Below are 12,209 nucleotides of genomic sequence, written 5' to 3' on the forward strand. Positions count from 1 at the left end.
TTCTTGCCTTTGGCCATCTGGTTTGTTAAAAAAAACCTGCACCTTTCTGATTGGAATGTTTTGCTATTATTTGAGGATACAGCATTTGTTCATATGGCACAAAACCAGGGCCGGATTTAGATGAAAAGAGGCCCTAGGCTATTCCACTTATGAGGCCCTTTCACCTATAGTGAAAATGTAATTTTAATTTTGCTAACAATTTGAATGTAGGCCCCTCTTGATCTTGAGGCCCTAGGCTGAAGCCTAGTTAGCCTATAGGAAAATCCGGCCCTGCACAAAACCATTGATTTCTGACCAGAATCAATTCTAGTCTGTTTCCAATATTAAACACACATCTAGGACTCACTGGTCATCGCATCTGTACTCCAAAAGGGCACCATATTATAATTTATAGAGAAGGCAGCTGTGTAATCTCTTCCTGCTTTCCTTTACTAAGAAACAAAACTGAATACCCAGTTTCATTTTCTTCGATTGTTAAAAAGCAGGCTGAAGCAAAACACTGGAAGGGAAGAACATGTACAGTATATAGACAAAGGATTAAGCTCCCTCATCCATACCTTTCCTCTGGCAAATTGTACTCCTGATTGTAAACCAGCTATCAAAAGCTATTCAAGCCTGACAACATTTTCCCTTTTGGGGGGTGTTCAGATCAAAAGACACACAGAAGTTATAGCAGATCGTAAAACCACTCTGAATGCTTCAAAGTGTGTTATGTGTCTTACAATTCCTCAGTAGGAAAGTTCTCAAAACACCAGGCAGGAATATCTCTCTTCCTGGAACAATATATTTTTTAAAAAAAAATCATGAAATTTTCTACCCAAAAAACCAAAACAAAACCCCTTCATATACAGATATCTTTCTGCCAACATAATTTTTAAAAACCCCACAATACTAAACGATACTAATGTTCACTCCCTCGGAGAGGTGGCATCAATTTAAGAGCAGGCTGTGTCCATGGAACATCAGCTTGAAAAATGGTGAATGCAACTCTTTGAAAGATAGCTACCTATCTACACATTACCTTGGCCAGATGATATCCACGCTCGAGCTAAGCAATGTTCCCTTTTCATGACCTTTCCTGTTCTGTTTAGCTGCTTTTAAAACTGCAGTATGATTCTTCATTATGAAAAAAAGAGCTTGTCTGATTTTGCACTTTCTGCTTCTCAGCCGATCATGCAAAACTTAGCTGAAGATGCAACTACGTCACCACTGGTATTTTTAATCTCTCTTCTTGATAGTAATATAACGGTTTAAAATGTGTATGTCAGGGTAGTTATTAGAGAACCTGACCAGAGCAGAAAGTGCTGTGAAAATGCTAAGAAGGAGTACAGGATGCAAAAACCATCTGTGCCAGACTAATTGTGTAAACTAGCCAGAATATTTAGACCTAAGGGGGAAATATTCCACTCACTGAAACAACAATGCTCCAGAATAATTCGATATTAAATGCAAGTTTAACTCCAAAGTCCTTCCATCTTGTGATACTGGAAGAGTGAAAAACAGATTTCCTCTCTAATCGCTGCTTCTATCAATTCAGACCTGGATTATATTGGAAATTCCATTTGCTGTCATATTAAGGGCTGATTTCATAAAGACAAGAAGGTCAGATTTAGAATAGAATAGAATAGAATAGAATAGAATAGAATAGAATAGAATAGAATAGAATAGAATAGAATAGAATAGTTAGAATAGAATAGAATAGAATAGAATAAGAATCAGAAGGGACCTTGGAGGTCTTCTAGACAAATGGTTGTCCAATCTCTTCTTAAAAACTTCCAGTGTTAGAGAATTCACAACTTCTGGAGGCAGGTTGTTCCACTAGTTAATTGTTCAAATTTCTTAGTTCTAGGTTTTTAGTTCTAGATTTGACAGGATGCTGTTTTCCTACAGGGAGATCATGTGCATCACATTTACTTCACTTTCGTGCATCAAAGTAAGGAAAGAGAAAGCCAGATTTGAATTGAGTGCTTGGTGACTTCATGGATCCTTCCATATTGATCCTGGGCAGTCGTACAGAAGTGGCTTGCTATTGTCCTCTTCAAAAGAGGGGCTGTTATTGTTTTTAAATGTACAGAGTGACCTACAAACTTGGTATCTCCTGCCAATATCCAGTTCCAGTATTAACCAGGTTTGAGTTTACAATTTTTTTGAGATCTGCCAAGATCAGCCACATGCTACCACATAGCTTGGCAGCATGCCATAAATATGCTGCAAACTGCTACATATGGAGAAAAGCTATACATGAATGCAAATAGAGTTGACTTTCAAGTGAATACGTGGAGATCAGGGAGAGAATGGGAAGGGCCCAGTTGATGCTTCCTATCAGTTTCTTTCCAGTTTCAAATTCTCTATCCTTTCACCTGAATGTCTGAACAAGACATGGTGACAAGTCAATTTTCAATTCTTTCTTAAATGACCCATCAGAACGACAATATTAAGCAATCTTTCAGGGTTTCGGCAGGATTTCATTTTCCTTCCTGATTCATGAATTTTAATTTCTAGGGTTCCTGATGTATAGGTTTGGTTTGAGCAAAGATGTGGAGTTGATCTGGAACTGTGCTGTCATCTCTCATTAAAAGGCATTCTATACATGGTTCATAAAAACTTATATGCTTTCTAAGGGAAGAGAGTAGCGTCACTGCTGACATTATTTATTCCAAAATATTTTGGATTCTGTGGCGTTTTCTACAAACCAGGCTTCTCTGGCTTGCTAGAGATGTAGAAAACTCTGTTAACACACAAAGGGTCAACAGACTCCCAAAGCCAACGATTCGGATCATGCATTTGCAAAAGCTCTTTAATGTTAAAACTGTACTGCTTTAATATTAAAAGTCATCCTGGCAAGCTTTTGTTTTGTTTAATGACCTTTCCCTTGTAATCATTTTTGCAAACGTTTTTGATACTCAAAGACCTTCCTGTTTGAGGAAGCAAATGCTTGGCATTTCAAACCTTTCTCTGCCACCGTGATCCCGAAGACTGAAATTTGTGATACATTTGAGACCAGGTCTGGGTTCCACTTACCTTTACTACTGGTTCGCAATGGGAGCGTGCGCACGCGCTTCTGCATATGCGCACGCACTTCTGCGCATGTGCAGATTGTCCATGATGGCATCTGGGCAGGTGGGCGGAGCCTCCTGCCACCATTACTACCGGTTCGCAAGAACCAGACTGAACCGGGAGCAACCCACTATTCTTTGAGAAATGTGTAAATGGTCCAAGCAAAATGTACAAGCTAACAAGAGAAGTCAGCAGGCGGAACATTCAGAAAACATCTGTCTCCTTTTTCCCTGGATGATAAAGAATGGTAATTTTGCAGTCAATTCCAAGCTAAGTTATGAGGTAGGTCATAGCGGGTGAAGAAATCCAATAGAAAAAGGTGACAAAATAATTTTAGAACAAGAGAAATATGTTTTGTCCCTCGATGAAATACTGGCATCTTAGAAACATTTTTCTCCACCCAGAATTGTACATACTTGTGCTGATGTGTTAAATCTTTCCAGTATGTTTTCGGTGCAGTAAGGCAAGCATTTGCAAATTTCTGGAATGTGCTTACTGGAATAATGACCAATAATATTTTGCAACCTTATCTCATTCTTTTTTCTATACAGGTGGTCCTCTACTTACGACCACAATTGAACCCAAAATTTGTGTTGCTAAGTGAGACAGTTGTTAAGTGAATCATTGCTGTTGTTAAGTTGTTAAATGAATCTGGCTTCCCCATTGACTTTACTTGTCAGAAGGTTGCAAAAGGTGATCACATGACCCCAGGACACTGCAACGAACCAGCATCTGACTTTTGATCATGTGACCATGGGGATGCTGCAACGGTCATAAGTGTGAAAGTGGTCATAAGTCACTTTATTCAGTGTTGTTGTAACTTCAACCAATCATTAAATGAACTATTGTAAGTCAAGGACTACCAATATACTTTGCATGGACATCATCAAATGCCTTCAGCTTCCAAAAATGTACAAATAAAAACATCAAATTAGGATTTGCCAGGAAAACCCATTTAAGATTAATATGCTGCCAGCCCAGAAATTAATCTCATCTTTTTATACTTTACAATTTTAAATATCTAGCTAAGATACCTTTCTCTTTTTGCCAAAGTTGCAGAGTGTGACTCCAACAACCATTTGCTGTACAAATATACTGGCTGGGCACCCGGAATTATTTAGCACACAACATATTGTACCGTGGTTTGTGACAGTTTGTCCTCAACTTATAACAGTTCATTTAGTGCCTGTTCTAAATTACAATGGCACAGAAAAAAGTGACCTATGACCATTTTTCACACTTACGACCGTTGCAGCATCTCCTTGGTCAGGTAATCAAAATTCAGATACTTGGCATCTGGTTCATATTTATGATGGTTGCAGTGTCCCAGGGTCCTGTGATCAGCTTTTGCAACCTTTTGACTCCATTGGCAGCCAATGGAGCTGGCAGCAGAGTCAGACTGTGTGGAGGTTGGGGAGGAACTTGGGCCATTCCTGGGGGCTGGCGAAGGCTCGGACAATGGTTCTGAGTTGGAGGCAGAGAGGGGGCCAAGGCCATCTGGTACTTCTTTGCTGCCTCCGGAGTCTGACATCAGTGAGGCAGAAGAACAGTGTGAGCCTGTTCCCAGTGTGCGCATGTGCAGAGCTGCCAGGAGACAGGAACAATTAAGAGTCGACTTGGGAGTCGACTTGGGAGTAAGGCTTGGAGATGATTGGCCCCTCCCGTAAGACATAAAAGAAGAGCAAAGGGGATGTGAGCTTTTGCAGGAAGCAATTAGTTCATTTGGCCAATTCAAGATTTGAAAATTCTGTTTGTGACTCTGTGCCAAGTTTGGCCTTGCCCTACGTCTGGAAATTAGCTCTCTGGCAGCATTCCACGTGAGATAGGTGGGTGTTAATAACCTTCCTCTGAAAGACTGTTTATCAAGCCTTGCGGACTGTAAATGAAAGTAATTTACAGTCGTTTAATAAAAGAGGTTTTGCAGGACTAAGATTGTGCTTTATACTTTCTAAGGAAGCCTAGGTCAGAACACTGACAAGCAAAGTCAATGAGGAGCCAGATTCACTTAACAACGATGTTACTAACTTAACCACTGTAATGATTCACTTAAGAACCATGGCAAGAAGAGATCATAAAATGGAGCAAAACTCACTTAATTTAGCAACAGAAATTTTGGGCTTAGTTGTGGTCGTATGTCAAGGAGTACCTATATATGTATTGTGTGAGATGGTCTCTGGATCTTATTGAAATATGCACTCATAATTTCAGGTTCAGCTCCTATGCAGATTGGCATTTCCAGGTAGCTTTGCTAGAACCAAATATATACCAGTAATCTGAAAAGGAGGGGGTGGATCAAAGAGGGACAAGTGATAAAATGTGCATCCTGGCACATGACTTATATACTTGTGTTAGGCATTGGGACATAAATATGTAATGATGAGATTTGCATCATGTTACCATGCAAGATCCATCATTCTCTCGTAACCATGCCTGCTGCAGATGGCTGTGATTCCGTAATTTGTTGTTAAAGGAGAAAGATCTTCAGCTGTTAGGTATGGTGTCACAGTTTAAGCATCCTGCAAGCCAAGATTTCAAAAAGAGAGCAAACCAGGGCTATCCCTGAAATCTAGAGCTGGCAACTGGCAACTCATGTCACTAAATGGTTGGGTTCATACAATAGGCTAAACCAGGGACTCTCAAACTTTTTTTTTTATAATAAGACCTAAAATAATGGATACATTTGTGTGACACTCCCCTAAATTATTGGAGTTAGGGTTGGACAAGAAATTAAATGTTTTAATAATTGAATTTTAATGTATATTTTCATTGGAGTTCTCAAATTTTGTGACACCACAACTGTCCACTGAAACTCCGGCAGTCTAAATCAATAGCAAACTCCAGGGAAATTCTGATGTTTCTGTTTTGCCTGCACAAGGCTGATTGGGTTTTAAAAAACAGGGATTGCCCGCTCTAAGGTGTTTGCAAATCCCTGCGCCAACCCCAAACCCCAAATTAACAAAATATGACTGCTGTGCTATCACAATGGGCTATGCCTGAACACCTGAATAAGACTGAGTGTGATCCCCAGAGTCACACAACATGTAGTTATTTCATTACATGCTGAACTTCAAAATACCTCATCTTATTTAATCTAGGCTAGTGTGTGGCGTGATCCCAGCTGATTTTTCTCGACTAAACAAACAAATAAATGTCCTTCCAGTTCTACTATTATTTGCTTCCTGGCAGCTGTGTAGATTTAATTATTTGAAATCCACAGAGTTATTTGTTTTCCACACAAAAGCTCCCCCTTCTGTCAGAAGAGGTGCATCCCATGAGATTGCATAAATAATTCACTCAGGCTTGCAAGCCTGTTGAGGTACTACTGTTAAACACATCCCTGATCCATTAAAGCAATTCTCCCTAGTCTCATGTCCTCAACTATAATGAGATCACAACACTCAGAATTCCGGATGAACAGAGGACTCCTAAACAATAGCAGGCAATTAAAAGTTCTCTGGATCTCCTTACTGCAATCTAGTTATCTGGATTTCTCAGCCTAAATTTGGTAGCCCTGAATAAACCAGACAACTCCAACATTTTCCACAGATGTTGACAGGGCAAGTGTAAAATGTCAATAAGGTAGGTGTGACAACTCAACAGAAACTCTGCCTGTTTCTAATGTGCATTGCTGCATGTAAAAAGGAGGCAGGGCTTCGATCATGCAGCTGGCCCCTCCATATGGACTTTTTAAAACCACCTCTACAGGGCCAGCATTTTCAGTTGTGCGTAGATTAAAAATACCCGACTTAGACTTCAGTTCCCAGAATTCCTTTGGTCCTGCTGAATCCCAACATATTTAGAGACCGCCAGGTTGAGAATGGCTGCAATAAAATATGTGAACAATTAACAAAACATCATTACAATTTTGCTGATTGCATTCACAAGAGGCAAAAGGACAAACCTGTATTTTGCAAACCAAAATTGGTAGAATGTTTTGTCCGGAGAGCACATCTACTTCTTCCAAAATTGGTAGATCAAGATCTTGCAAATACAGAAGACTGCAGCAGAGCTTGTTAAAGGCAGCTAAACATCAAGAATATCTATTATGTCGTTTAATGGGATGTGAAATTCTGGAAGAATTCTTTTAAAAAGTAGACCATCTAACAATCCTTCTCCAAGGAGCAGATTCTGCTTTAAAATAAACAGAAGGACCAAAGTCCCAAAGGAAATAATATAGTTATTGTAAGATTCAACAGTTTCAAGTAGTCTGTGATGACTAAAAACCCAGCCACAAACAATTAAAAAAACAATGAAATAGGCAGCTGAATTTTATAAGCAGACTAAAGCACCTTCAAATATTTCAGTGTGATTTGGTTGATTCTTTAGCTGAAAACCAGTCTCTGCAAGTGGTCATGAGTGAACATCTAAAATCAGAATCCTCCATTTATTTTTCCCTCTTAATTCTCCAGAAAACTCCACAAATGGAGGAAAATATTTGGATTTAGAGACTTTGTGGCTCTCTAGAGCTACAAAATGGATACTGGGCTGGCATGTCATATGACATATGTGGTCTCCAAGCCTTTCTTTTGCCCCGCATTACAACCCATCCACTAAAGAAAGGAATATATTTTCCAAATGGGCTGAAGATTGTCTGGCGTAATCAAATGTAATAGATTACAGCTCCTATCATCTTGAACCAAAGTGATGGTTTTATAGCACAACACATTTGAAGGACATCAGCTAAGGAAAGCTCTTTCTAACTGTGAATGCTGAAAAAGACAAAACCATCCAGATGAGCTTTCACTGGATGCATGAACATTTCACCCATATGGATTGGGCTAAGCATCCAGGGGGCTGAATCTTCCTTTGGAGTACAGCACCAAACTGGTTATATGAGCAAAGGGCACAAGGTGTGGCTCATAAAGATCATGGTACCTGTAAATTTCCATTGCCCAAACATCTTCCAAGCAAGGATCCATGGAGTCGTCCTTAATATTCATTTCCCATCAGCATGTATAGTTCTCCCTCAGTGCATGTCATTCCAGAACCTGGATACATTCCCCTCCTATCACATTCATAAAAAAATAAATCCTCTGGTTTCATTTTTTTTTTTCCCTTGAAGGTGGAAGTTGGGAAGTCACTTCTTTGTCTGTTGTTTAGGCCAAGCTCTTAAGGAAGTGGAGGTAGTTTTAGATCCAACAGGCTGTAGGCAAAAATGTTCCAGAAGATGGCAAAGAGAACAAACACCATATACATGGAAACGAAGATCCACCATACTGATTGATCTTGAAGTCTCTGCTCATAGTTCCTTAGAATGACCACGCCAAGCGTGATTCCAACACCCACCCCACCTAGGTGGGCAACGAAACTGGGATGAGGGCATGGAGGATAAGCAGATGGGTAGAATCTCAACCATACAGCTCTTCCAAATTCAAAGCTCACTGAAAGAGAGATGAAGCAGTAAATCACACTTGCCCACAATTCATCAGAAATTGCACTGCACTCCATTCACTGCATTCCATTCACTGTCCCATATAATCCCATGCTATCATGCTGTGATGCAGCATTTTTTCCTTACCATTTTGAGCAGCATTTTCAAGGAACAGAACAGCTTATTTTGCAAGAATTTCAGGCCATATGGAAAGATAGATCCTCCAGCATTCTGGATTACTTTTTAAAGCCAGATTTCACGAACGTGCAAAACGCACCTTATATGCAGTTTTAAAATATATCTTTAAAATGTACAGCAGGAAAAGAAATAAAAACCCAATGATTTGAAAAGAAGTCCCTGTTAACTTTATCTTTTTAAATAAAACATTCTTTTCGAAACAAGTCTTTTTTCCCATTACTGACAGACAAAAAAAAAAATGCCTTCTCTATGAACCTTCTTTTCATTCCCCCATCCCTTTTTTTCTCTTGAAAAAGTCAACTGCCTCTTTCTTTTTTTGCACCTAGTCCCATTATCATAATGTGAATCATATTAGGGTTCAGCTATAATCTCTGTTGCCAAAGATTAGAGGAATACAGGTGATGATTCAGATTAAACGGATAGATTGGGAAAGACTAGGCAGCCTCTCCAGAACCTCATGAAGGCTCTCTTCTTTTCCACTTAAGCCAAATGCTGTTTAGACCAACATCTCCACTGAACCACCAGAAAAATGCAAGCAAGCCTTAAAGTGGGAAAAATCAAGGAACAGGTCCGTATCTCTCATTTTGGCTTCAAGGAGCACAAACGTATGATTGCATTTAGCAAGGCAAGATATATTATTATAGAATCACTAATGGGCACATATAAAACCACGCTGAAGATATTATCTAGTTTGGTAACGAAACCTCTGGGAGTCAAGCAAAGCTTGGAGCACAAACATCTGCCTAAAGGACACACTAGTCTGACTCAGAGCTTGAAGAACTCAGAGCTTGCTAGAAGAACCAGGTTTTAATTTCCTTCCTGAAGGCCAGCAAGTTCTGCTTTCTGAAACCTTCACAAGTAGCCACCACTAGCTTAGCTAATCAGGAATCCCAACTTTAATTTAATTTAATTTAATTTAATTTAATTTCCAATTTATATACCGCCCTTCTCCCTGAGGACTCAGGGCGGTGTACATCCAAGATAAGAACATAGAATACAAATATTAAAAACAGTTAAAAATATATATAAATTTGGCCCGAAAGTTAAGAAGTCACAAACTGATTAAAAGAATTTAAAAATTTCTTCATAAGCCAGCCCGGCTTGCTGGAAAAGATGGGTTTTAAAGGCACGACGGAAGGCATTGAGGTCCTTATCTCAGGGGGCAACTGATTCCAGAGGGTAGGTGCTCCCACAGAGAAGGCCCTCCCCCTGGGGGCCACCAGCCTACATTGTTTGGCTGATGGCACCCTGAGGAGCCCTCTCTGTGGGAGCGCACGGGTCGATGGGAGGTCGTCGGTAGCAGCAGGCGGTCTCAAAGATAGCTAGGCCCTATGCCATGGAGCGCTTTAAAGGTGATAACCAACACCTTGAAGCACACCCGGAAGACCACCGGGAGCCAGTGCAGCTCGCGCAGGAGCGGTGTTACATGGGAGCGCCATGTTGCTCCCATCACTACCTGCGCTTACTCTTAGATTTCCAAGAAGCCATCCTTTATTCCTGGTTTCTTTCTCTGGTTTTTTTTCCCCCAAAGGGTGGGGGAGAAGCTCAATACATCAATCAAAGAAAGATTGATCTACTCATTGTTCATTAGCACTATCCGAATTAATTGCTGTGCAATCCAGTCTGGTCCCAAATGTATGTGTGATTCACACATCCTCTGCAGGTTTAGAAAGCAAAGTGAGCTGTTCTGTATGGGACAGTCCCAAGATTGATTTTTCTAATTTGCCACTATTATCTCTAGGCTACTAATCTGAAAAAATAAACGAGATCAAGAATATCTTTAGGCATAGCAGGTGCACTAATGAGAATCATTTAATGAGGATACTTACTGCAGATCAAGGCAACGGCCATGCGCAGCAGCTTGAATTGACACTTCATTCCAGACCAATTCTGAGAAAGAAATAAAAGAATATCCAAGTGAGTTTTTCCATCGACTGAGTCTCTGGAAACGGACCTGATTCTCTGGGGCTTAATTTGGGTCCCTTCTCCTCTCATTGCACACATTTAGCTTTTGGAATGCACATCCATCCCTTCATCTTTTTTGCACTGCACCCTCACTGCGGCTTTGATAAGGAGCCCCTGAGAAATAAATTAAAAGACTTGCCTTCTGAAACCTATCAATTCTTTCTTTCCTAAATCAGCCAGAATATTGACCAGAAGAAGAAAGGTTTTTTTTTTTAAATCAAGATGTGAATTCTGGTTTTATATCCTTGCATTGCTCAAGACTATCTAATTTCATGATATTTTTAAACGTTGCTCTCCATGCAGTGGAACCTTATGCTGTTTCCCTTAATGAGCTCTTACAAAACATGAGCAAGTTTGGTAGGGAGGATTTCTGGTAATGGGTTGATCTGTGCAATGAAAAAATATGATGTAACCTTCAATACTTTACAGAATAACAGAGTTGAAAGGGACCTTGGAGGTCTTCTAGTCCAACCCCCTGCTCAGGCAGGAAATCCTATGCCATTTCAGACAAATGGTTGTCCAATCTCTTCTTAAAAACTTCCAGTGTTGGAGAATTCACAACTTCTGGAGGCAAATTGTTCCACTGATTAATTGTTCTAGCTGTCAGAAAAATTCTCCTTAGCTCTAGGTTGCTTCTCTCCTTGATTACTTTTGATCCATTGCTTCTTGTCCTGCCTTCAGGTGCTTTGGAGAATAGGTTGACCCCTTCTTCTTTGTGGCAACCCTGAGATATTGGAACACTGCTGTCATATCACGCCTAGTCCTGCAACCATTCTTCATATATTTTAGCCTCCAGTTCCCTAATCATCTTTATTGCTCTTCTCTACATTTGGAAATAAAGGCATTCTTGTGTGTTCTCATAACACATGTACTGGCCTGCTCACCATTCACAGTTTTGAGTATTAGTTTTGACTATTCTTCTCCAGCGGCAAGATGGTCCATTCGCTTATTTTGCAATACCTCATCTCTTGAATGGAGCCAGAGAAGGCTTTTGTTTTGCTGTTAATATATATACTATGTTACAAAACAGGGTTTTATAAAACACTACAACTTCATGAGAGGTTCCTACAAACTATCTTTACTAGGAACAACTACAAACACCAAACCCCCAGGAAGCTTTTGATGTTGCCACATCATCATCATCATCACCATCATCCTCATCCTCATCCTCATCATCATCATTATTATTATTATTATGACAGTATACACAGCAAATGAGATGACCATGCTGAATTTCGTATCCCAAATCACTAGTCAAACACTTCCCAAGCATTTAGGACTGCGTGATGTATCGGCGGATTATGTGAGCAGATCCCAGTAAGGTGGCCTTCTGCAGCTGACCAATGGTGATCTTGTCAGCGCCAATTGTTTTTAAGTGCTTGCCTAGATTCTTAGGCACAGCACCCAGTGTGCCGAGTACCACTGGAACCACCTGCACTGGTTTATGCCAGAGTCTCTGCAGTTTGAGTCTCAAGTCCTGATATCTGGTGACTTTTTCAAGTTGTTTCTCATCGATTCTGCTGTCACCAGGTATGGCAATTTCGACGAGCCACACCTTTTTCTTCTCCACAATCGTGATATCCGGGGTATTGTGTTCCAAAACTTTGTCAGTCTGTAT

General features: G+C 40.2%; 1 protein-coding gene across 1 annotated transcript in view; it reads right to left on the minus strand.

The window, feature by feature from the left end:
* Positions 1 to 8,166: 8,166 nt before the first annotated feature.
* RHBDL3 (rhomboid like 3) overlaps positions 8,167 to 12,209 on the minus strand; it is a 142,674-nt gene continuing 138,631 nt past the window's right edge. The window contains exons 9-10 of the mRNA XM_070934798.1: positions 10,456 to 10,516; positions 8,167 to 8,438 (exon numbers count right to left, since the gene is read on the minus strand). Of these exons, the coding sequence (XP_070790899.1) occupies positions 8,167 to 8,438; positions 10,456 to 10,516 (333 nt within the window). The remainder of the gene's footprint in view (positions 8,439 to 10,455; positions 10,517 to 12,209) is intronic.

Source organism: Pituophis catenifer, unplaced genomic scaffold (genome assembly GCF_029215685.1).
Source record: "Pituophis catenifer annectens isolate HBS135680 unplaced genomic scaffold, rPitCat1.0.hap2 SCAF_2, whole genome shotgun sequence".
NCBI lineage: Eukaryota > Metazoa > Chordata > Lepidosauria > Squamata > Colubridae > Pituophis > Pituophis catenifer.